Source organism: Zalophus californianus, chromosome 9 (genome assembly GCF_009762305.2).
Source record: "Zalophus californianus isolate mZalCal1 chromosome 9, mZalCal1.pri.v2, whole genome shotgun sequence".
Taxonomy (NCBI): Eukaryota; Metazoa; Chordata; class Mammalia; order Carnivora; family Otariidae; genus Zalophus; species Zalophus californianus.
Window position 1 is genome coordinate 120193131 of NC_045603.1, and position 27423 is coordinate 120220553.

The 27423-nt window shown below is 35.5% G+C and overlaps 1 protein-coding gene across 15 annotated transcripts in view; it reads right to left on the reverse strand.

Annotated features, from left to right (window-relative positions):
* Nucleotides 1-27423, reverse strand: part of MLLT10 (MLLT10 histone lysine methyltransferase DOT1L cofactor) — a 217967-nt gene that overhangs the window by 58538 nt on the left and 132006 nt on the right. For 10 of the 15 annotated variants that reach the window (XM_027593177.2, XM_027593176.2, XM_027593181.2 and 7 more), the window contains 2 exons: nt 7842-8094; nt 4215-4784 (listed from right to left, as the gene is read on the reverse strand). In XM_027593177.2, coding sequence (XP_027448978.1) covers nt 4215-4784; nt 7842-8094 — 823 coding nt within the window. The remainder of the gene's footprint in view (nt 1-4214; nt 4785-7841; nt 8095-27423) is intronic. The other 5 variants (XM_027593189.2, XM_027593188.2, XM_027593186.2 and 2 more) reach the window with 1 other exon arrangement.

A 27423-nucleotide genomic window follows, 5' to 3' on the forward strand; every position in this document is an offset into this window, starting at 1 on the left:
AAAATCTTACAAACCAAACCACTGATCAGGCAAGGAATTTATAGTTTTCTGGGTTTCTATTCTGACAGGACCTGGGATTCCTAGAATATCGGGCTTCGTACATGCTACTATGAATATGTCATGATAAAATTTTGATTACTGTTCAGTCGACACTTCTAACAATTTTGAGACAATTCCATCATAAGTACCTGATTCTACTTCTGTATATCCTAGTTGTGATAAAACTGGAGAAACTACAACAGTAATAGTAGCTGCCCTGCCTATTTCACAAGATTGTTCTTAGGAACAAATAAGATAGTAATTAAAGAGTTCTTTAGAAACTGTTAGGCGCTCTCAAATGTAAGATATTACCATTATGGCAAGCTGATGGAAGCAATGTATTTTTTTTCCGTCAATGAAATTCTTTTAATAGTAAGTTGCCAGAGCTAAGTACAGGATGCTTATTCTAAGACCAATAGTCCGTAAGTCTGATTTCTTAAGCTTGACATTCAACTTTCCATAAACCCATCCTGCCCTACTTAATCAACATTACCTCCAACTATCCTGCAAATTAGATTTCCCTATTAGTTTTATCCCTCAAATATAACTTTACTTTCTTTTCTGGTAATATTGTTGGAATTTTTCTGCCTACTCCAAAGTGTAATCCAAATTCCAACTTCATGGTCTTTTCCAACTTAATTAACACATCCTTAACTGGTCTGTAATACTACATGAAAAGCTTTACAAATAATTTCACTTGCAATCTAACTATAAACACTTGGAAGTCAAGTACAAAATCACACAGGATATTACTAATCACATGATATGTTCTCAGTGATTACTAATAGTATTCATTCATTTAAAAAAAAAAGACGTTTAGCATTTATTATATACAAAGCACTGTGCTGGCGGTGAGGAGACAGTGATAAACATGACACACACAGCCCCTAGCCTCATGAAGCCAGGATTATATAGTGTGTGTTATAGTCTAACATCACAGCCAACAAATACTTACAAAGGTCACCTTCATCATTACTAAATTATTACCCTGTCATGAAAGCAACAAATCTTTTGGAAAGAGCATCATGCAAAAACAATTCTTGGTAACAACAGTACATAGTATACATTTCTGCTTCCTACTTATTTATGTGGGAAGAAAGTTTCCTAGTTTTACAGCTAGTAAATGATTTATCTAAAATCAGTTCAGTTGGTTAAGTGTCTGCCTTTGGCTCGGGTCATGATCTCAAGGTCCCAGGATCAAGCCCCGTGTCGGGCTCCCTGCTCAGTAGGGAGCCTGTTCTCCCTCTCCCTCTGCCTGCCACTCCCCCCTGCTTGTACTTTCTCTGTCAAATAAATAAATAAAATCTTAATAAATAAATAAATGAATAAATGAATGAATAAATAAATAAATCAGTTGAAAGAAAACTTCGCATTTTCATACTAATAGGAGATACTATTGTTCCAAGTGAAATTATTGGCCCAAATTTTCTCACTGATTCCATTGCTTAAAGTATGACTGATATTATACTAGTGTGGTTGCAAACCTTCATCAGCAAACACCCCTTGAATTTTATAGTGGAGGGTCTCTGGAATCAAGGAAAATGCATTGTTCCACCACTTAGAGCTGTGAGAATTCTGTCTCTGTTTCTTCATCTGTACAATTAGTAATAATACTCAATGCTTGTAAAGTGCCTAAGACAGGTGTAGTACATACTGCATTTCAACAGCAGTTAGCAATTCTTAAGATTAAGAGGACATAATTCCTATGTAAATACCCATGGCATTTACCTAGTTTCTTCTAAGTAAGAACAGACTTTTTAGCACTGTTTATCAATAGGGTGTGCTCTGATCTAGTCATAAAACTTTTATTAAAATGTATAAAATTAAAGAATGTATTATCTCAAATAGTTTTAAGTAACTAATCTTAGTGCAAAATTATGGCTTTAACAAAACATAAGATCTTCAGTTATTTTTAAGCACACTTTTAAGGGGAAAATATCCCAGTAAGTCTAAATTTAAGTCATTTACTTCCATGAAATAATATTTATAGGAGTTTCTCTCTAAATTTCTTTATCTAATGGTGAGGTAAAAGGGATACAAAATCATGCTTTTCTGCCATAGATGTAGCACACACTGCCCTCTGACAGTAATAATTGTGAAAAAGAACATTATTTCCCAAGGCTAAATCTCTCTAAATCCGTAACAGGTAGGAAAATCTTTTCACGGATGTAAATCAAGATTTTAATTCCATTAATTTGAGGATGTGTATTTCAAATAGCATCCAAATGCAATTTCTGAAATTCAGTATTTTTCAGACTATGCTTCTATGTATAGGAAATCAGTGAGGAACTCTTCACAAAAGCAAATCCAAGTTTAATTTTCTCAGTAAGTTATTCATCTGATTACTGTGTATCTTGCTAAAAATGAGTATGAACTCAATTTTTTCTGAGTAAATTTGTCTAAATTTATTTTTTTGTGACCAGGGACTAGGGCTAGTTGCTAAGCCCTTCTGGCCTGAAAGAAAATAAATGAATATATATAAAATGTATATCCAAGCATGCAATATACTTAAGTTTTTTCAGTGGATTTATTTCTCATTACAATTTGTATTATTCCCCCTCGAAAACAGTGGTTGTCAACCAAGAGCGATTTTGCACCCTCCCCCCAACATTTTTTGTCACTATTGGGGGGGTGAAGGGAAATTTTGGGTGCTACTAGCATCTTAGTGGGTAGAGGCTGGGAATCTTGATAAATGTCCTACAATGCACAGGACAGGATTGCAAACAACAAACTATCCCAACCAACATGTCAATAGTGCCAAGACTAAGAAATCATGGTCTAGTCTAAACCCATCCTTAATGCTTCTAATAAAAAAAATCCTGTCACAGTTTCCACTCATTTCTCAAAAACAAACAACTTGTCCAACAGGTCCAAGGTGGCACTGAAGCTAGCTAGGAAAAACAAAGAAATCCCCAGCTGTGCTCTTCGGCAGCTTATTTTACCTAACCAGGTCTCAGTTTTATCAGCTGTAAAAAGGGGGAATAAATAGCCCTCACTTCATAAAACTGTGTGGGGATTAAACAAGATAATAAATATAAAGCATTAATAGACCTGGCACCAATAATAGCAATAGTTAATAATTTTCACATCTGACCTTTACATATGCTCTTTTCTCCCTTAGAATGGTATCTGTTTACTTACTGAAAATAATGTCTGCACAACTATAAAAAAAAATCCAAAAGTCTGTATTTATAAAATACACACGAACATTCTTCATTTAAATTGTGTTTATTATATTTCCATACCATTTCCTACCTATCCTCTCCACCAACTAATAGAACTGATAAAATCCGTAAGTTTATTTTAGCCAAAAATCTCATCATTTCCACAATCAGAAATCTAAAATCAAAACAGGTGAGGTTTACAACACTTATTTAAAACCATTTACCTCAAATTCAAGGTCAGTTTAAATGATAAATGTTGACATTTAGCTAATATCTAAACGGTTAAGTTTTTGTCTAAAAATATGCAACTTCAAATTTTTAAGAATTGACAATATTCATAATATACAGGTTAAAGAAGCAGCCCTATGATGTGAATAGCAACATATATAAATTCATTCCTGCTATAATAAAGATAATGGTAAAAATCTGTTAAACACACTTGAAAACAAAATGAATATAAATCATTTCAGATTATCTTCTGAAATAAAATGACTGTTAAAGTTCATATGTTTAAATCATTTTACCACTGAAAAATATTCCAGAGGGATAATTCAAGTAGAATCTGTGTGAGGAAGTGTTGAGAAAATGGAAGACTAATTAAACTTTAGAAAATGAAAGCTCAAAAACAAGCACCAATCAAAAACATAGTGCAAAGTATGCAAAACTCTCACACCTTAATTGTGATTTCGGAGTTGGGTTTAAAATACTGCGCAGGCAAAGCAAAAACAAAAATGGGAAATTATTCCAGGTATTTCGTAAGAAATGACTGACCAATAAACCATTTAGCCTATAGTTAGTTAAGTAAACTATCAGATTAGTGCCAAACATCCTGTCTAAACACCAAATCGTCTTCCTAAGATCTTAACACATTTTTTTCATTAAGACAAGTAAATGTCACTTAGCAACTCAATGTATTAACAAAACAATAGTTTAAAATGAATTTCCCTTTTGGGGTAAAGGAAGGGTGGTGGTGGCGGGAATAAGAAAGAAAAACAATGGGCAAATCCCTACCTGAACCAACTGGAGATGAGCCAACACTAAGACTTTGTAAACTTCCATTCCTGAGCAATGTAGGAGATTTCTGAAGACTAGAGCTTGTTACACTTCCTGCAGCTGATGCTACAGATGATGTTGGTGAAGCAGAAGAAACTGAGAGATGAGAAACATTCTCTTGATTTTTGTTTCCTTTAGGTCTACCAGGCCCATGCTTACTTTGTTTATTTCCTTTTCTTTTCTTTTCCTTTACAGTTTCTTCTTCTATGCCAGAAGTTTGAGCCCGCTTATATCCTGCTGTTGGAAGGCTGGAATTACCCAAATCTCCAGGTGAATTTTCAAAGCTTTTAGGCTGTGAAATAACAGCTGAGGTCGAAGGGAGACCCATTATGGAACTAAAACTATTTACCCCCCCTTCCTGGCTTCCAGACTCTCCTTTATGTACATCTTTGGTTGATGATGACTGTTGGGAGTGAGTATAACTGTCATTACGTAGATCTGAGTCTGTAAAGCTCAAGAAATCCTGGGGAGACTGTACTGAACTTCCCGAAGATGATTTTACACTGCCTGGAGTTCCTGAAAAACTGCCTGTAGTAAAATAAAAAAAAGGGGGGGGGGTAGGAAAAGAAAAAAATTGGATGCAAAAGTTCCCACGAGCAGTAGAAATGATACAATCATCAAAAAGAGATGAAGAAAAAAAACTAACTATAAAACTTAGGACATCACTATGTAACAGAATTTTTAAAAGGTCATTATTGAAATCAAGTTGATCTATAAAATTATCTTTTAAAAAATATTTGTCATTTCATAGCTATTAAACTGAATATTAACTCGAGTTGCAAGCTATTAGTTCTACAATGACCAAGATGTAAGATGTGCTTTATTTAACCTACCTTTTACTATGGCAACATTCCTCAACGTTCCCCCAAATACCTGTGTATGCTTGAGGAAGGACTGAAGAACAGCAAAGTCTCAAAGAGTTTGACAAGACTACTACTGTATTCTAGAACTTCCTCTTTTTCAATTACTGAAGATTTGATTTAAATGTTCCCAAGACACACCCAGAACCAAAAGTTGTTGCTTAGGTTTTAAGTTCTGAGTTTTAACTTCAAGATAATGTTAGTGAATATTATTATTCAGTTAAATCTACCCCACCAAAACATGGATTTAATAATAATGATTACATGGAACCTAGTCTATATACCTAACCTTCTCCCAGTCCACTACCCATGGAGCTGCATAAAGAAACCAGCCACTAACATTCTTCTATTGCTTTTATGAAAGTAAAATCACAGGAGAGGCACACTCATGAATCTCGCTCACAACTGCTTGTCTCCTCACTCTTTCAAGAACATTACTAGCCCACTATGTCATTATGAGACTAAAAGGTTATTTACTTGGTAGAAAAATAATATGGCTGGGAAGAAACAATAGTTTGGTCCACCATCCTAATTCACCAAACCGTCTCTTCATGCTCACCACATTAGTGACAAGTGTTTAGACTCAGTTGTGACCACACATCTACTATGTTTCATAAAACTTAAACTATATCATATTTTAACTAATGTATTTAAAAACAAAAGCTCAAAATAAAGTGTTTCATTGGAATGGAAGGGAAATTTCAAGCTAAGGGTTAAATTTTATTGTAGAGCACATTCAAAAGTAATCACACATAAATCCACCTAAATATTTACAACAGTATTTTTCCTTACACACAAGAGAGAATTTAAAGTCTCAAGGTTTTGAATTTTAAATTTTAAGCTTTTCTGAAATGGCTTATTAAGCAAGAACATTAGTAAGTCTAAAATTTAACTCTTTGAAGAGAATATCCATTTTATTCATTTACAAAATTATTTGTACCTATGTGAGCATTTTCAACTTATGTCTATATAGAAAAACATACATATTAAGAAGCCATTTACATTACATCAATCATTTAAGGATAACTGTAATTTGCCACTTAATTAGCAACTATAAAGAAGTTCTTTATTATCCATTCTGATCTGTCACCATCTGTCTTTTTTCCACACATTTTTGTTTTTACAGCTGGTGTTAAAAGCTCACTACAGGGTAGCAAATACTTTCAAACATTTAGTATATGCAATACTTTAACATATATTTTCTAAAATTCACATACCACCTGCAATGAAAAAAATAAAACCAAGCATCTTAAACACCCTACCTTTAAATATCAACTTTTAAAACTTTTATAGAATATTACCTCAGATATGAAAACATAATACATTCTATACCATGTCTCAACAGAGGCAGGAAAGGACAATTCAACGTTGTAAATGTTAAGAAAACGAGGGATTTCTTTTCTAAATGGATTAGTACTTCAAAGATTAAAAACTGAAAAATGCGATTTTAACAGTGGAAAATAAGGTCTTAATTATATCAAAGAGATGACTGAATTCTTCTAATATGACATTCAAAATGTAAATAAAGTTACATTAAAAATAATTAAGGTTTTACGATTTATTTTCCACAGTGGCACAAAAATAACAACAAATATAAATTTATTAAAATAAAACAGCAAATTTGGCATTGTATTTCTTTTCTACTTGTCTAATTCTTTGTAATATAAGGCAAAAAAAAGTCTAGGACGTAAAAATCTTGAGGCACAAAATAACTTAGTTTAAAATATACATATAAACTTTTTAATAAAAGATCAGCAGACTACGCAATCTCTCTATATATTCAAATTTTTATTATCAGCAAAAGCTTAAAGGAAAGAAAAAGACAATTTTCCCCCTCATTTATTCCTAATGGGCAAAAAAAAAATGGGGGGAAGAGGCATTTATTGTATACTTTACTAATATATTTATCTCCAACAATTTTTAACATTTATATTTCTCAAAATATTTATGTTCAAGTTAAAAACACAAAATAAAAACCTAGAACACAGAGCTAATGGATTGTAAAGTTAGCTGAGTTATTCTGTTGTCCATAAAACAGGGTTACCATATAAAATACAGCATGTCCAGTTAATTTTGAATTTTAAACAACAGTTATTTTTTTCAGTATAAATATGTCCCATGCATTTATTTGGGACATACTTACACTGAAAAATAATTTGTTGTTAAACTGAAATTCAAAATTAAATGGGCATCTTGTTGTACTAGCCTTACCAAAAGATATGTAAGCTTAGTAAAATTCTACTTTAAACTTCAAGCTTTATAATAAATGCATTAATAATTAAAAATTATTTACTGAGAACTATTTATATTCCCTACAAATTACCCAGTACTTGTTTACTTACTAAGAATATATGCAACTATTTTAGTGTTTAATTAGGACAGGTAAATGATAACAATTCATTAAGAAGAAAGACTGTTCTATAGAGCAGAAAGGAAAACTCCAGCTTTTATTGTTTTTTCTCCCCAAACTTAAACTTTATTCCACATCTATTTAAACATTAAAATTACAGTTCAGCTTTGGAAGCACACGTCATAACATAAAAGGTCCCAGAAACATTTTAACAAGGAACGCTAGTCTTCAAAGTAATCTTACTACAGCAACTAATCATAAAATAATCTCCAATAATCCATCAGTTATAAATAAAAAATAAGTTCTTTTACAAAACTTAACTGCTATTGATCATCGCAAGAACAATTATTTTAACTAAAACATCATAATTAATACCTTGCTGGAAAGGACTAGCTGCTGACACAGTCGTTCCTGGATTTCTTCCACCAGGTTTTCTTCCCCTTTGACCTGAGCTGTGAGCTGAAGATTTCTTCCCTTTGCCCTCTGACCCTCTAGCCTCTGAAACATCTTTTCCACTAGTTGTGTGCGCAGAGACTTCTTGGAAGTTTGCATTTGTAAATCGAGCTGCAGTATCCTCCAAGCGCTTCAATGATCCAGAAATAGAGTTGCTGCTAGTGCTTGTATAAGTCTAACATTTTCATTGAGAAAGGAAGTTGAAAAATAATTGATTAGATTTTGGCTGGGGGGGGCATATTAATAATAATAATTAGACTTGTAAGAAAAACATACGAAAGTTTCAGTTATAAAAGTGAGTCCACCTAAGAAAATCATGTAAAAACAATTATCTGAGTCCACTGCAAATACCTTTAAATTGCAGCAATTAGTAAAAGTACACATTAGTCATAGTTACTCAGCAACACACAGTAAGTAGTAATGAAGGAACTTGTTTCTCAAGCAACATCATTTTCAACAAGAAAAAACTACTTCCTACTCATGAAATTAAAATCAGCTTTAATGTTCAGCACAAAGGCAACAATGAGAGAGAAATAAGGTGCTACAAATTCCTTAGAGGACTATATCCATGAGATTATAAACACAGGTCAGAGCAAGAATTTTTTTAAAATTTAAAAATCTTTTCAAAACAGAAAAGATTAAACCCTTTAAAATAGAAATCAGTCTCTTCCAAGTATTAAGAAGAAAGAACAGTTATACTTTGCAGTTTAAGATTTTTAAAAATTAGAAGTATTATTATCCCCTATGGATTCTCAGTCATCCCCTTGATCCAGATATGTTAGGGAAAAATGCAAAATAAAGATGTTTCAACAATTAGTTTCCAGTTTTTAATAATCATTTTAAGACAGAGAATATGCAAATAATGGTAAATTAAACAACTAGGAAAATGTGAAAATGTGTCCTAACAGATGTACATTAATCAACACACTTCAAAATAAAAGGCTTATAAGGTCCATTGGGTCAGGGATTTTTGTTGCCACTGTTTAAGTTCACCAAATGCCTGAAAGACAAACAGCCCTGAATTTCTACTGAATAAATAAATGAGTATTTTTCTGATAAATCTATCTAAAATCTCTGATGTAATACAAATAAAAAATCAGAAAATAAAACTGAAATTTCCCACACATAACCACCACTCAATACAAACCATCAGATAAAGGTGGAAAATGAGAAATGAATGATAAAATCAGGTTTCAAAATGGTTGGCATTTTTAGCAAAATCAATCTTCAAAATGAGAAATGAAAGACTTCAAATGTTTTGAAAACGAAATACTCGTTACTACTACTTTTCTGCTACTTGCCCCCCATACCATCCTCCCCCCACATCATCTCACTGCCGAACAGATTTTAATCATTAAATACAGAAGACATTATCTCATAAAAACAAATTACTATTCTCATAAGCGAGAGTCCGCAAAAGAGAACAAAGTTCTCAAAGTCAGTTTTAGGAGAAAGCCAATCATGTTTAAGTAAGCTGATTAAACTTTGTGGATTACTTTAGAAACATGAACCTTTTCCATGCTGGGCAGGTCACTTTGGAAACCGCACCACTTCGCTTTTCAAATATATTTCTTCCTAATAACTCGAATTGATCCTGAGGCTCATCACCTCACTCATATACAAGCCTAGTGAAGTTTGAAAGTCATCTAGAGGCGCGCCTAGGTGGAGCAGTTGGTTAAGCACTCAACTTTTGGTTTTGGCTCAGGTCTTGAGATCAAGCCCCGTGTTGGGCTCTATGTTCAGCAGGGAGTCAGCTTGAGATGCTCTCTGCCTCTCTCTAAAACAAATAAATAATCTTTAAAATAAATAAATAAATAAATGTCATCTAAAGAGAACACAGTGATGTTCTTCATTCAGGTACTTTGTCCATATATCAAATAAGCAAAAAAGAAAAAACTAGGTGGAGAACCAAACACAGAAATATACTAGCCATTTCCACATACCAATCTAAACTGGGGTTGGTCAATTTTCCCATTCATTTAATAGAATGTCCCTGCTTATCCCTGAAGTATAAGTATGTCCATAAATCCAAGGAAAATATGGCATATGGAAGAAAAGGTATTACAAAGAAAGGAATGAATGAAAATTAAGCAAATTTCAGTGACTAAAGTTGTATTAAGACAAGGCAATAGCATTTTATTTTTTAAAAACTTAGACATCTTCTAACTTGAAAAGATACCAGAGATTTCCTTACAAGAAAAAAATAAAGCTTTAGTTGAAGATTCTAACAGTTCTTTTAAAAAAATTACACCTAACAACAAGGGGAAAAAGTCTACACGGTTTTACTCAAAGAGAGACCTCCAACCTTAACTCCACCTCTGTAAGTTAATTTAAAAATTTAAGAGTATCTGTTCCATAATATGCTGTTTAAATTATATGGAACTGGGGTGCCTGGGTGGCTCAGTCGGTTGAGTGGCTGCCTTTGGCTCGGGTCATGATGGCAAGGTCCTGGGATCGAGACCCACGTCGGACTCCCTGCTCAGCGGAGAGCCTGCTTCTCCCTTGCCCTCTGCCTGCCACTCTGCCTACTTGTGCTCTCTCTTTATCTCTCTGTCAAATAAATAAATAAAATCTTAAAAATAAATAAGTAAAATTTTAAAAAGATAAATAAATTATATGGAACTGTGGAATTCCATTACAGTCAATTCAGTCAAAATCAAGAGGTGGAAAAAGAAGTAAAAGGAGAGGGTATTGGGGAGGAGTTGAAAGAGACACAATGAATGCCAAAAATCTGTTCTTTCCTCAGTTTCACAACCTAAATAACTCTCATAGTATGAGCATCTCACTGCTCTGAGAGCAATTCTAGTGCTTAAAAATATACATTTTCCATGTAAATTAACCCATAAAATACAAACTAACTACTTCATTTGGTACTTGACCGAAGAGTTGTTCCCCCCCCCTTTTCCACTACAGATGAAACGGCATATTGGCCATATTGAGAGTCTCTGAGGAAATGAACATCTATTTTGGTTTATACAGTGATTTACAGGCAACTTAATGAATCTTTTAAAATAAATATTTAGAATATGTATGATTTTTGTTTTGTGGCTAGTTACAATTATTAGTCCTCAGATAAGACACAATGCCAATATACCTATTAAATAACATTCACTGGAGCAAAAAATACACCCAACTTCAAAATATTTTAAATCAGACTCAGAATTCACAATGACTCTATAATAGGCTAACCAAAAAAATAGATTTTTTTCAAAAGTATGGCTGCCTTAGATTATTCTACAAAGCTCTATAATCCACATTCAGGAGAAAGAGGCAGAGAGAAGAGAAACAACCAACAGCTCTATCTTCCACCAGCATGATGAAATATAATAATGCTGGCTAAATATTTCTTAATTATGTAATATTCAAGTGTCTCATAAAAGTCACAAATTTTTTACTCAGCCAACTCTCAAAAATGAAGCACAGAAGCAATGAAGATTTTAAAAGGGAGTTTGGGGAGGGGGATCAGTGAGCTGTGGGACAATGTTAAGCAGCCTAATTTACATGCAATACCCAAAGGAAAGTAGGATGGAAAAAAATATTTAAGAAACAAGCAGAAAAAAATTACAGAATTTGATGAAAACAATAAACCTACCAATCAACTAACCCCAAGCACAAGAAACATGAAGAAAAATCCATGAATACACATCACAAACTGCTTACCATTAAAAACCAACAATAAAGAGAAAATGATACAAGCAGTCAGGGAGTTAAAAGACAAAAATGAAAACAGATTTCTCGTGGAAACAATGCAAGTTAGAAAACAAGAAGACAGGAGTGCCTGGGTGGCTCAGTTGGTTAAGCAACTGCCTTCGGCTCAGGTCATGATCCCAGGGTCCTGGGATCGAGCCTTGTTCCCTCTCTCACTGTCTCTCTCACTCTCTCAATTAAATAAATAAATAAAATCTTAAAAAAAAAAGAAAACAAGAAGACAAAGAGAAACAAACTATTAACCTAGAATTCTATACTGAGCTAAAATAGCTTTCAAAAGCAAAGGCAAAATATAGTTGACCTGTAAACACCACCAGTTTGAACTGTATGGCTCCATTTATACACAGCTTTTTTCAATAAATACAGAACAGCACTGTAAATGTATTTTGTTTTCCTTATGATTTTCTTAATGTTTTTTCTCTAGCTTATTTCATTGTAAGAACACAGTATATAATACATATAACATGCAAAATATGTGTTAATTGACTATGTTATCAGTAAAACTTCCAGTCAACAGTAGGCTCTTAGAAGTTTGTTGTTGTTGTTTTTAAGATTTTATTTATTTATTTATTTGACACACAGGGGGGCGGGGGGGGGGGGAACACAAGCAGGGGAAGTGGGAAAGGGAGAAACAGGCTTCCTGCCAAGCAGGGAGCCCAATGCAGGGCTCAATCCCAGGACCCTGGGATCATGACCTGAGCCAAAGGCAAATGCTTAACAACTGAGCCACCCAGGAGCCCCAGAAGTTAAGTTTTTGGTGAGTCAAAAGTTTATATAGAGATTTTTTTACTGTGCAGTGGTCCTAACCCCCACATTCTTCAAAGGTCAACTATAACTGCCATTCAGATAAAAAAGCTAAAAGAACTAACCATCAGTAAAACAATAATAGATAAATGCTGATGGTTGTCTTTTAAGTAGAAGAAAAAGAACAAAGGAAATGTGGATCTAAACAAACTAATTAGGAACATTAGAAACAGTAATTACATGGGTAAATATAAAGGACATTTTAATTCTTTAATCTATTTATAACTGATGGCTTAGACCAAATTAGTAACAATTGTGAGGTTTATAAAATATGTAAAAATATGACCAAAATAGCACAAGCCCCCAAAAGGTGGGAATGCAAGTATGTAAACTGCTGAATTGTATATTCTTATATAATATGTGAAATGGCATAATACCGTTTGAAGGCAAACGCTGATAAAAGATATGTATGCCATACACCCCAAAACAATCAATAAAATAACAAACAATTATTACTATTCAGCTACAATGGAATCATAGAAAAAGAGGAAAAAAAAAGATTAAATAGGCAAGAAAAAAGGATTAGCAAATGATTTAAATGCAACAATATCAATCATATTATATATAAATTAACTAAACACCCCAGTAAAAGGCAGAGATTGAAATACTGAAAAAACAAACTCAAGACTATATGCTGCCAAAAGAAACCCATTTTAAATATAAAGACACAAAGATATTAAAAGTATGAGTGTGGGAAATAAAGTATCAATCTAACACTAATTAAAACAAAGCTGAATTCACAATATTAGTATCAGACAAAATAAATTTCAAAACAAGGAATATGGCCAGGATAAAGAAACCTATTAATCAAGAGGATATAAAAATCCAAAACACTTTTACACCTAATAAGAGACCTTCAAAATAAAACTGATAGAATAGAGAAAATTGGGAAATCCATAACTACAGTAAGAGAGATCTAAATCCTCTTCTCAATAACTGAACAAGTACACGGAAAATACATACATATATATATATATATATATATATATAAATAAGCATACAGAGATCGTAACAGTATAAATCAACTTCACTTAACTTACATTTACAGAATAACTCCATATAACAGCAGAGTGAATACACGTTCTTTTCAGAGGTACACAGAAAATTAAACAAGATAATCCATGTTCTGTGTCACTTTTTTTAAATCTCAGAAAACTTAAAAGAAATTATATAACACAAAGATATTAAATGAGAAATCAGTGACAAGAAGACACATGAAAAGTCCCCACTGTTTCAAAAGTAAGTAACACACTTCTATTTTTTTTTTTTTTTAAAGATTCTATTTATTTATTTGGGAGAGAGAGAATGAGAGACAGAGAGCACGAGGGGGGGAGGGTCAGAGGGAGAAGCAGACCCCCCCGCTGAGCAGGGAGCCCGATGCGGGACTCGATCCCGGGACTCCAGGATCATGACCTGAGCCGAAGGCAGTCGCTTAACCAACTGAGCCACCCGGGCGCCCGAAAAGTAAGTAACACACTTCTAAGTAACCCGGGGATCAAAGAGAAATCAAAAGGAAACCACAAGGTATTTGTTCAACTAAATAAAAACAAAAATACAATGTATCAAAATTCAGAAGTGGTGCTTAGAACGGAGCGCGTAGCATTAAATGCCTATGTAAACACTTCTGGGGCTGTGGTCCAGCCCGCAGAAAACTGAGAGGAGAGAAGAGATGAGAAGCGATGAGGGGAGAAAAGGGGTGGGAAGGGGACAAGAAAATAGAGATGCAACATGTGAAGCAAGAATGACTATGAATGTCCCAAATCAGTGTCAGAAACTATACCACAAATGCAGGAGGCTCTGAGAATACCAAATAAGACAAACGTCCAAAAAAAAAAAAAAAAAAAAAAGGCATATCATATTCAAACTGCACAAAATCAAAAATAGAAGAAAAAATTCTGAAAGAAGCTGGAAGGGAATAAAGCCTTAGCTATGAGGTAGGAAAGATAAGAATTACATCTGACTTCTCCTCAAAAATAATGCAAGCAAGAAGAGAGTGATGTGAAATACTTAAAGTTTTGAGAGGAGGAAAAAAAGAACGAGCATTCTATACACTGCTATTACCCTTCAAAAGTGAGAAACAAAGATTCTCAGATAAATAAAAATTGAGGGAATTTGTTGCCAATAGGCCTACCTTGCAAGAAGTGGGAAAAGAAGTTCTTCAGAGAGCAGGAAATGATAACAGGTCGGAAACATGGATTTGCATAAAGAAAAGTATCAGAGAATGAATCCAATGAAGGTAAAATAAAAACTTTGACTTTTTCTTATACTTAATCTAACAATGTTCAAAATGATAGCAACAATATATTTGACTATATAGTCTTAGGCATATATATGCTTATGTACACTTCTGTATAAGTGAAATGAATGACAGCACTGACAGAAAGGATGGGAGGGAGGAATTAGGATTATTTTGTCATTGTAAGGTACTTGTACTATTGTGAAGTGGGATAATATTATTTGAAAGTAAACTTGGATTAGGGCAACTATGAAAAAAGGTAAAACTGAGATGTCAGAGAAAATGGAATCATAAAAAAAAAAAAAAACCTCAATTAAAACCCTTAAAGAGAGCCTCGCCTCTCCCCTTCCACCCACCGCCAGGCACCCCCTAGAAGTTGTACTTGCTATGCTGCTCTCCCTCTCCCACAATACCTTGTGCTCCTCCCTTTCCAGCTAGAGCCTGGCAGAACGGCTCCTGCAAAAGGTGGCGAGAAGAAGGGCCATTTCGCCATTAACGAGGTAGTGACCACAGAACATACCATCAACATTCATAAGCACATCCAGAAAATGGGTTTCAAGAAGCTTGCCCCTCATGCACTCAAAGAGATCCAGAAATTTGCCATGAAGGGGGTGGGAACTCCAGAGGTGTGCACTGACACCAGGCTCAACAAAGCTGTCTGAGCCAAAGGAATAAGGAATGTTCCATACTGTATCTGTGTGCAGTTGTCCAGCAAATATAACGAGGATGAAGATTCACCAAACAAGCTCTACATGTTGATTACCTATGTACCAGTCACCACTTTCAAAAATCTACAGACAGGGGCGCCTGGGTGGCTCAGTCATTAAGCGTCTGCCTTTGGCTCAGGTCATGATCCCAGGGTCCTGGGATCGAGCCCCACATTGGGCTCCCTGCTTGTCGGGAAGCCTGCTTTCTCCCTCTCCCACTCCTCCTGCTTGTGTTCCCTCTCTCACTGTGTCTCTGTCAAATAAATAAATAAAATCTTAAAAAAAAAAAATCTACAGACAGTTAATGTGCATGAGAACTAATCACTGATTGTCAAAATATAAAACTGAAAACAAAACAAAAACAAAAAAACCCAAGAAGTAGAAAACATTTGGAAGACAAAAACAGGAACAAAGATCAAGAGCAACAAATAGAAAAGAGAAACAAATTTGGTAGATATTAACCTCACTGTATCAATAGTTACCTTAAACATAAATGGTCTAAATATACCAATTCAAAACAAAGTGAGAATAGGTAATTCATTTCAGATAAAGCAGACTTCAGAGCAAGGAAAGTTTTCAGGAATAAGGAGTGACATTGCATAATGATAAAATGTCAATATTGCAACTTCTTGACAGAACAATCCTTAATGTGTATGTGCCTAACACCAGAAGATCAAAATACATGAGGCAAAAACTGATAGAACTGCAAGGAGAAAAAGATGAATCCACTCTTAGAGATGCAGGTTTTAACACTCTTCTTTCAGAAATGGATATATCCCCCAGGCAGAAAATCAGTGAGGACATAACTGAAGTAAACACCACCATTAATCAACTGGATATAAATGATATCTATAGACTACTTTATTCAATATCAGCACAATATATGTTCTCCTGAAGCTCTCATGAAACATTCATCAAGCTACACTACACTTGGGGCCATAAACACACCTCAACAAATCTTAAAGAACAGAGATCATGTAACTGTGCTCTCAGACCAAAATGAAATTAAACTAGAAATCAATTAACAGAAAGACAGCTAGAAAATCCCAGAATGCCTAGATTAAACAACATACTTCTACATAACACAAGCCAAAGAAAGCTCAAGAGAATAGTATTAACTAAAATATTATTAACTAAATGACAATGAAAATACAACCTAAAATTTGTGGGATGCAGCAAAAGCATTGCTTAGAGTGCTTAGAGATGCAGTAAACCTATTAGAAAAGAAGAAAGAAGAAAAAAAAAAAACAAAAAAAATAAATAAAAGAAAAGAAGACCTTAAATCAATACTCTAAGCTTCCTCTTTAGGAAACAAAAAACAAATTAACTCAAAATAAAAAGAAATAATGAAAACTAAAGCAAAAATCAAAGAAATTAAAGAAGGAAATCAATAGAAAAAAAAATCAACAGATCCAAAAGCTGGTTCTTTGAAAAGATGGATAAAATTGATAAACCTCTGGATAGTACAATTAGAAAAGTGAGACAGAACACAAATTGCTAGTATCAGAAATCAAAGAGGGGACATAACTATAGATCCCACAGACATTAAAAGGATCATCAAGGAATATTATCAACAACTCCAAGACCACAAATTTGATAACCTAGAGGAAATGGAGACCCACCCTTGAAAGATACAAGCTGCCCAACTCACACAAGAAGAATTAGACAATGTGAATAGGCTTATATCTATTTAAAAATTGGGGGGGGGGGCGCCTGTGTGGCACAGTCGGTTGAGCGTCCAACTATTGGTTTCAGCTCAGATCGTGATCTCAGGGTCATGGGGTTGAGCCCCATGTCAGGCCCTGAGCTGAGTGCGGAGTCTGCTTTGGTTTCTCTCTCCCTCTCCCTCTGCTCCACCCAACCCCATATGCCCACTCTCTCTCTCCAATCAATCAATCAATCTTTAGAAGAAATTTGAGGGGAGGTGGCTGACTCTTGAACATGTGACTCTTGAGCTCCGGGTTGGAAGTTCAAGCCCCAGGCTGGGTGTAGAGATTACTTAAAAATAAAATCTTAAAAAAAGAAACTGAATCACTCATTAATAATCCCTCAAAACAGAAAGCACCAAGCCCAGATGGGTTCACTGGAAAATTCTACCACACATTTAAGGAAGAAATTATACCAATTTTCTACAATCTTGTTCAGAAGATATAAGCTGAGGGAATACCTCCTACTTCATGACAGGAGGCCAATATTACTCTAATACCAAAACAAAGATTACAAGAACAACATCTCTCAAGAAATAGATGAAATCATCTATAAAATATTAGCAAATGAAATCCAACAATCTATAAGAAAAATTATATACCACAACCAAGTGGGATTTATCCCAGGAATGCAAGGTTGGGTCAACATTCAAAAATCCATTAATGTAATCCATCATATCAACAAGATAAAGAAGAAAAATCATATGTCATATCAATAGCTACGAAAAAAGCATTTGGGGTCTAAGTGACTGAGTTGGTTCAGTGTCCAATTCTGGTTTCAGCTCAGGTCATGATCTCAGTTGGCTTCTGCACTCAGGATGGAGTCTGCTTGGGATTCTCTCTCTCCCTCTCCTTCTGCCTCTAGCCCCACCGGCACTCTCTCGCTCTCTCAATAAATTAATTAAATCCTTTAAAAAAAAAAAAAGCATTTAACAAAGTATAACACCCTTTCAAAATAAAAACTCTCAGAAAACTAGGAATAAAAGGGGGAACTTCTTCAACTTGATGAAGAATATATATAAAAAGCTAACATCATGCTTAATGGTGAGAAACTAGGTTTCCCACTAATATCAGGAACAAAGCAAGGATGACTCCTCCCTCACCACTGCATTTCAACATCATACTGGAAGTCCTAGTTTATATAAGACAAGAAAAGGAAATAAAATATATACTGCCTGGGAAGAAGGAAATGAAAGTGTCTTTTTTCAGAGAGGACATGATTGTCTACATAGAAAATCCAAAATTACTGACCAAAAACCTCCTGGAACTAATAAGTGATTATGTAAAAACTGCAGAACAAAAGATTAATATAAAAAAAGAAAAACTGGGGCGTCTGGGTGGCTCAGTTAAGCGTCCGACTCTTGATTTCGGCTCAGGTCATGATCTCAGGGTTGTGAGATCAAGCCCCATGTCAGGCTGAACTTGGAGCCTGCATAAGAATCTCTCTCTTTCCTTCTCCCAATGTTGCCCTCTGCCTTGAAAGAAAAAAGAAAAGAGAAAAGAAAAATTGCTTTCATATACGCTAACAGAGAACAAGTGGAATTTTAAATTAAAAACACAATACCATTCACAATACCACCTCCAAAAATTAAATAAAGTTTAAGTCTAATAAAATATGTATAAGGTTAAGGTCTTTATGAGAAAAACAACAAAACTTCTATGAACAAAATCAAAGAACTAAATAAATGAAGATATATCCCAACTTCAGAGCAAAACTTAATATTGTCAAGATGTCAGTTCCTCCCAACTTGATCTGCAGATTCAGTACAATCTCTTTTTTTTTTCTAAAGATTTGTTTATTTATTTGCAAGAGGGAGAGCACATGCATGTGTGTGCTCCTGCCCACAAGCAGGAGGGAGGGGCAGAGGAAGAGAGAATCCTGAAGCCGACTCCCAGCTTAGCACAGAGTCCTATGCGTGGCTCAATCCTGGGACCGGAGCCGAAATCAAGAGTTGGCCACTCAACTGACTAAGCTACCCAGGCATCCCGAGATTCAATACAATTTCAATCAAAATTCCAGCAAATTATTTGTGGATATGGACAAAATAATTCTAAAGCGTATATATGAAAAAGCAAAAGAATAGCCAACACACGGTCAAGAATGAAGTTTAAGTACTGACATTACTCGATTTCAGAATTCCTTTAAAGCTACAGTAATGTAAATAGTGTAGTGCTGTTGAAAAAATTAAAAGATCAATGGAACTGACAAGAGAGTTCAGAAAAAGACCCACATAAATACAATCAACTGATTTTTTAAAAAGATTCATTTATTTATTTTAGAGAGAAAGAGAGCAGCAGTGGGAGGGACAGAGGGAAAGAGAATCCTGAAGCAGACTCCCCGCTGAGTGAGGAGCCCAACACAGGGGCTCAATCCCAGGACCCTGAGGTCATGACCTGGGCTGATAGCAAGAGCTGGCCACTTAACCGACTAAGCCATGCACCTCAGCCCCAACCGATTTTTAACAAAGGTGCAAAAGCAATACAATGGAACTAAGACAGGCTTTTCAATAAAGAGTGCCAGAACTGAATATCCATATGCAAAAAATGAATCTAGACACAGAGTTTATTTACAGCCTTCACAAAAATTAACTAAAAATGGATCACAGCTCTAAAGGTAAAACACAAACTATAAATCTCCTAGAACACAGGAGAAAATAAGCATAATCTTGGGTTTGGCAATGACTTTTCAGATATAACACCAAAAGTACAGTCCATGAAAGAAAGAATTGGTACGCTGAACTTAATTAAAAAAAAAAAAAACTTCTGCTCTGCAAGAGACATAGTCAAGAAAATGAAAAGATAAGCCACAGGCTGTTAGAAAATATTTGGAAAAGACATATCTGACATTTTGCACGAAAACTATGAAAAATAATACTAACATTTGTATGGAGCCACAAAATACCGCAAATAGCCAAAGCAATCTTAAAAAAAGAAGAATAAAGCTGGAAGTATCACAATTCCAGATCTCAATATCTACTACAAAGCTGTTGTAATCAAAACACTATGGTACTGGTACAAAAACAGACACACATATCAACAGAACAGAACAGAGAGCACAGAAATAAACCCATGCCTCCACGGTCAATTTATCTATGACAAAGGGGAAAAAATAGTCACTTCAATAAATGGTGCTGAAGGGGCACCTGGGTGCCTCAGTTGGTTAAGCATCTGCCTTAGGCTCAGGTCAAGAACGCAGGGTGGTCCAGGGATCGAGCCCCTAGGCTCCCTGTTCAGTGGGGAGTCTGCTTCTCCCTCTCCCTCTGCCCCTCCCCCACTGTGCTGGCATGCACACTCTCTCTAATAAATAAAATCTAAATAAATTAGTTAATAAATTAATGGTGCTGAAACTGGATGGCTACATTCAAAAGGATGAAACTGGACCACTTTCTTAAACCATACACAAAAATAAACTCAATATGTTAAAGACCTAAATGTGAGACCTAAAACCAGAAAATTCCTAGAAGAAAACATAGGCCATAGAGACATTTTTCTAGATATGTCTCCTCAGGCAAGGAAAATAAAAGCAAAAATAAACTACTGGGGCTACATCATAATAAAAAGCTTTCACAAATAAAAGGAAATCATTTACAAAACATAAAGGTAACCTATTGCATAAGAGTGTCTCTGTCAGAGGCGCCTGGGTGGCTCAGTCGTTAAGCGTCTGTCTGCCTTCGGCTCAGGTCAGGATCCCGGGGTCCTGGGATCAAGCCCCACATCGGGCTCCCTGCTCTCCCTGCTCGGGCGGGAAGCCTCCTTCTCCCTCCCCCACTCCCCCTGCTTGTGTTCCCTCTCTCGCTGTGTCTCTGTCAAATAAATAAATAAAATCTTTAAAAAAATAAAAAGAGTGTCTCTGTCAATGATATATTTGACAAAGGGTGAACATCCAAAATATATAAAGAAGTTATTCAACTCAACACCAAAAAAAAAACAAAAAAAGTGATTGAAAAATGGGACAGAAGATCTGAATAAACATTCTTCCAAAGAAGACATACAGATGGCCAACAGACACAGGAAAAGATGCCAAACGTCACTAATCATCAGGGAAATATGCAAATCAAAACCACAATGAGCTATCACCTCACACCTGTCAGAATGGCTAGAAAGAAAAGGACAAGAAATAACAGGTGTTGGTGAGGATGTGGAGAAGAAGGAATCTTTGTGCACTGTTGGTAGGAATGTAAACTGTTATAACCACAGTGGAAAACAGTATAGAAGTTCCTCAAAAAATTAAAAACAGAATTCAGAAGACAACTAAACTACCTTTTTATTTACATAAACTTTTCTATTCCTCAAAAGAAAATTAAAAATAGAAATACCACATGATCCAATAATTCCACTACTGGGTATTTGGTACCCAAAGAAAACAAAAATGCTAATTCAAAAAGATACATGCACATCCTGTGCTTATACCAGCTTTATTTACAAAAGCCAGATATGGAAGCAAGCCAAGTGGCCACTGATAGATGAATAAAGATGTGGTATATATACATATATGGAATGGGAAGGAATACACATTGGAATATTATGCAGCCATATAAAAGAATGAGAACTACTTTTACGTCTGGACTTGGGAGGCCCTACTTTGGTGATCAAAAGATTATTTGAAAATGGGCGGTCTCCGACCTTGTCTGAGATTTGAGTGGTACTGTGCCCAGGTGGTGCTGTGTGCAAACCAGATTAGTGAAAGGCAGGGTTCTGGTACTGAAAACCTTCGACTGCCGTTCTGTGAAAATGCTTAGTTTTCCAAAATATTGGTCCCCTGCGGGAGCAGTGGCTCTCAGTGGTGTAACGGAACTGTTACCTGGAGATGTTGAGATGGCAAAGGAAAATTCCAAAACACGTGAGAGAATACTTGGTTGGCACCCGACAATCTTACCCAGCATCCTGGAGGCTGAAGAATAATGGAGCTATAGATGTCACTGACAAAACAACCTTGCAAATGAGGGATCGCTGTCTGCCCATGGAAAGAGTTTGCAGTAACCTTCCTAAGGGCTAATGCTATGAGATTTGCTTGTATGAAAAACAAGGAAAAGCTCTTCACTTTACTGACATGGGAAGAAAACCTACAAATCAAGACAATATACTGGTTTTTTATTTTTGTAAGCAGATTATGAAGCAGCATCAAATCTAATGTATCCATAAGAATTAAGCCATTTGCTTTTACTTTTTGTCACACTGCCCTAGTTACAACCTGTTAAATAGATCACTTTGTAGATCTAGCTCTATTTTACAGGAATGCATAGAAAACTATGTTTTTTATGGAGAAGTCTTTGTTTTCAGTTAACCAGACTTGTAATCAGATTATTCTGAATGCTTCACATTTGGTCACCTGTTTGAATTTAAAATGCGTGATTGTAATTAAAGCTGAGTGAAAATTTACAAAAAAAAAAAAAAAATGAGAACTTGCCATTTGCAATAGCATAGATGAACTTACAGGATATTATTACACTAAGTGAAATAAGTCAGACAAAGACAAATACCTATGATTTCCTTATGTGTAGAATCTAAAAAATAAATGAATAAGCAATCAAAAAGCAGAATCAGACCTATAAATACAGAGAACAAACTGATAGTTGCCAAAAAGGAGGCACACTGGGGATAAGCAAAATGGGTAAAGAGGAGTGTGAGATACAGGCTTCCAATTATGGAAAGAATACATTATGGGAATTAAAAGATACAGCATAAGGAATATAGTCAATGACATTTTAATAGTATTATATGGTGACAGATGGTAGCTACACTTGTAGTGAGCAGGTATGAATACAGAGTTGCTGAATCACTAGGTTGTACAGCTGAAACTAATGCAACATTGTGTTGTCAACTGTACTCTAATAAAAGAAGAGACGTATCTGATAAAAAAGACATCCAAAATATATAAAGAACTCTTAAAAGTCAACAATAAGAAAACAAATGAACTGATTTTAAAAAGAACCAGAAACCTTGACACCTCATCAAAGAAGATATAAAGACAGATAGCAAGTAAGCACAAGTAAAGAAGCTCCACATCCTATGTCAGCAGAGGAATGGAAATTTATTTTTTTTTATTTTTTTTTTTTTTAAGATTTTATTTATTTATTTGAGAGAGAGAGAATGAGAGATAGAGAGCACGAGAGGGAAGAGGGTCAGAGGGAGAAGCAGACTCCCTGCTGAGCAGGGAGCCCGATGCGGGACTCGATCCAGGGACTCCAGGATCATGACCTGAGCCGAAGGCAGTCGTTCAACCAACTGAGCCACCCAGGCGCCCAGGAATGGAAATTTAAACAATGAGATACCACTACACACCTATTATGATGGCCAATATCCAGAACAATGACAACACCAAATTCTGGTGAGGATGCAGAGAAAAAGGAACTCTAAATCATTGCTGGTGGGAATGCCAAATGATTCAGGCACCTTGGAAGACAGTTTGGCACTTTCTTACAAAATTAAACATACTCCTACCATATTTTCCCACAATCACACTCTTTGGTATTTACCCAAAGGAAGTGAAAAATTATGTCCACACAAAAACCTGCACACGGATGTTTATAGAAACTTATTCACAACTGCCAAAACTTGAAAGCAACCAAGATGTCCTTTTGTAGGTAAATGGATACATAAACTGTGGTATATCCAAACAATAAAGTATTATTCAGTCCTAGAAAGAAATCAGTTATCAAGCCTTGGGGAGACATGGAAGAATCTTAAATGCATATTACTAAGTAAAAAAAGCCAGCTGGAAAAGGATACATACTATAAGATTCCAACTATATGACATTTTGAAAAAGGCGGAAGTATGGGCACAGTAAAAAGATCAGTGGCTGCCAGCGGCTGGAGGGTGGGAGGGATGAACAGTTGGAAAACAGATGATATTTTGGGCAGTGATATTCTGTATGATACTATCATGGTAGATACATGTCATTGTACATGTATCCAAACCATAGAACATACAACACCAAGAGTGAATCCTAATATGAACTATGAACTTTGGGTGATAATTATATGTCAATGTAGGTTCACTGATAGTAAAAAATTTACCACTTTGTTGAGGGGTGCTGGTAACAGGAGAGGCTACATATGTGTGGGAATAGGGGATATAAGGGATATCGCAGTACCTTCCTCTCAATTTTGCTGTGAACCTGAAACTGCTCTAAAAAATATCTTAAAATGTTTTTTTAAAAAAAGACATGGACGAACCATGAGAGACGATGGACTCAGAAACAAACTGAGGGTTCTAGAGGGGAGGGTGGTGGGGGGATGGGTCAGCCTGGTGATGGGTATTAAAGAGGGCACGTACTGAATGGAGCACTGGGTGTTATGCACAAACAAGGAATCATGGAACACTACATCACAAACTAATGATGTAATGTGTGGTGATTAACAAAATAAAATAAAATTTAAAAAAAGACAAGGAGAACAATCTGTAACTATTTAAGGTGATGAATGTTAACGACTTATTGTGATGATCATTTTGTAATATATACAAAAATCTTTATGTTGTATACCTAAAACTAATATAATATTATGTCAATAATACCTCAGTAAAATATATTATATATAAAAAAAGACAAGGAGGAAACTTTAAAGCATATTACTACATTAAAGAGGTCAATCTGAATAAGCTACATACTGTATGATTCCCACTATATATAACATTTTAGAAAAGGTAAAAACTATGGAGATAGTAAAAAGATTAGTGGTTGTTGGGCTTGACAGGAAAGGGGAATAAACAGGCAGAACAGAGAATTTTCAGGGTAGTGAAACTATTCTGTAGGATACCATGTCATTAAATATTTGTAAAAACCCATTGAATACAACATACAACACCAAGAGTGAACCCTAATGTCAACTATGGACTTTGGGCAATAATGACGTTTCAGTGTAGGTTCACAGCTTGTAATAAATGCACCACTCTGATAGTGGGGGAGGATGTGTATGTGTGGTGACAGAGGCTACATTGGAAATCTCTGTACCTTCCACTCAGTTTTGCTGCGAATCTAAAACTGCTCTAAAAAATGAAGATCAGTAGCTGCCAGAGGCAAGAGAGGAGGTGGTGAGGGGAGGGGGGAATGGATGAACTGGTTTTGTTTTAAGTTCAAATAAGCTGCATTTAAAAAAAATAAGTAGGAGCTAGTTGTCTGCCACTCAAGCAAAATTTCCCCACCCACACAGTACTTAAGTCTACCCATTTATCTATTCCTTCTTTAGTTTTTGTGCGTGGGAACTTCTTTTGGGTGTTCACTTCCTAAAAATGGAAATGCACAAATTTACCTACAAGTTCTAAAAGTTGAGGGGCGCCTGGGTGGCTCAGATGGTTAAGCGTCTGCCCTCGGCTCAGGTCGAAGGGTCCTGGGATAGAGTCCCATATTGGGCTCCTGGCTCAGCAGGGAACCTGCTTCTCCCTCTCCCTCTGCCTCTCTCCCTGCTCATGCTCGCTCTCTCTCCCTCTCTATCTCTGTGTCTCAAATGAATAAATTTAAAAAATAATAAAAAAAAATTCTCAAAGTTGAGTATTTACAAATGTCAGTGCAAAACACGTATTTGCAGGTTCTAAACTAGAAAGTATGATTCCATTCTTACTGAATAGACAACACCGCTAAAAAAAGGTTTATTAATTTTTTTAAAACTGCCTATATCAGAAAAAAGAAAGGCCTCAAATAAATTCTATCATCTTATACCTTAAAAAATTAGAAAAAGAAGAATGGAGTAAACCCCAAAGTAAGAAATAGGAAGGAAAAAATAAAATCAGAGCAGAAAACTAAAACTACCGAAAACTAAAATACAAAACATTAAGATCAACAGAGAAAATCAATGAATACAAAAGCTAATAATTTAAGATCAATAAAATTCAAAACCTCTAGCCAGCCTAGATTAGAAAAAAGATACCAATTGCCAAAGGTACCTCAAGAAGAAATAACCTAAATAGTCCTCTATTAAAGAAATGGAATTATAGTTTAAAATCCTTCCCAAGGAAAACTCTATGCCCAGATGGCTTTAAAAGTAAATTCTACCGGGGGAGGGGGAGGGGGTGAATCGGAGGGGGAGATGAACCATGAGAGACGATGGACTCTGAGAAACAAACTGAGGGTTCTAGAGGGGAGGGGGGTGGGGGGGATGGGTCAGCCTGGTGATGGGTATTAAAGAGGGCACGTTCTGCGTGGAGCACTGGGTGTTACATGCAAACAATGAATCATGGAACACCATATCAAAAACTAATGATGTAATGTATGCTGATTAACATAATAAAAATAATAAGTAAAAAAGTAAATTCTACCAAACATTAAGAAGTAATACCAAATCTAGACACACTCTTCCAGAAAACTGAACAAAAGTGAACATTTGGCAACTCATTCTGAGGCCAGCATTATTTTTGTAACCCAATCCAAAGACAGTCTAAGAAAAGAAAACTACAGGGGCACCTGGGTGGCTCAGTCATTTCAGCGTCTGACTCTTGATTTCAGTTCAGGTCATGATCTCAGGGTCATGAGATCAAGCCCCCATTCAGGCTCCAGCTTGGGACAGAGTAGGCTTGAGATTCTCTCTCTCCCTCTACCTCTCTGCCCCTCCCCAGACTCGCACGCACTCTTTCTCAAAATAAATAAATGAAATCTTTAAAAAAGGAAAAGAACACTACAGGCCAAGATCCCTCATGAACACAGATGCAAAAATTCTTTAAATTTCAAAAACCTGAATTCAGTAATATATAAAAATGGTAACATTATCAAGGCCAGGTGGGATTTATCCCAGGAATGCAAGTTTGGCTTAACAGTGGGGGGGGGGGGGTTTCAATCAATGTACTTCACCTCATTAACAGATTAAAAAAGAAAAAAAAACCTATCATATCTATCAAAATATGAAGAAAACTGATTTGACAAAATCTAATATCCATGGCTAATAAAAACTCTCAGCAATTTAGGAACAGAAGGAAACTTCCTAAATATCATATATAAGGTTAAAAGATTACTTTCCCCCTGGGACACCTGGGCGGTTGAGTTGGTTAAGTGTGGGATTCTTGATTTTGGCTCAGGTCATGATCTCAGGGTCATCAGATCGAGCCCCTCTCATGGGGCTCCATGCCCATGCATGGAGCCTGCTTAAGATTCTCTCCCTCTGCCCTTCCCCCTGCTCATGTTCTCCCTATCTCTAAAATAAATAAAATCTTTAAAATAAAAATTACTTCCCCCCGAATATCAAGAACAAAGCAAAGATGCTCACTCTCACCACTTAAATATTTAACAATAAAAAATAAGGGGCAGATCAAAAAGGATAAAGTACAACTATCTTATTTGTAGTTGCCATGATCATCTATGAAGAAAATCCCATGGAATCAATTAAGCTACTGGAAATAAATTTTCAGCAAGTTT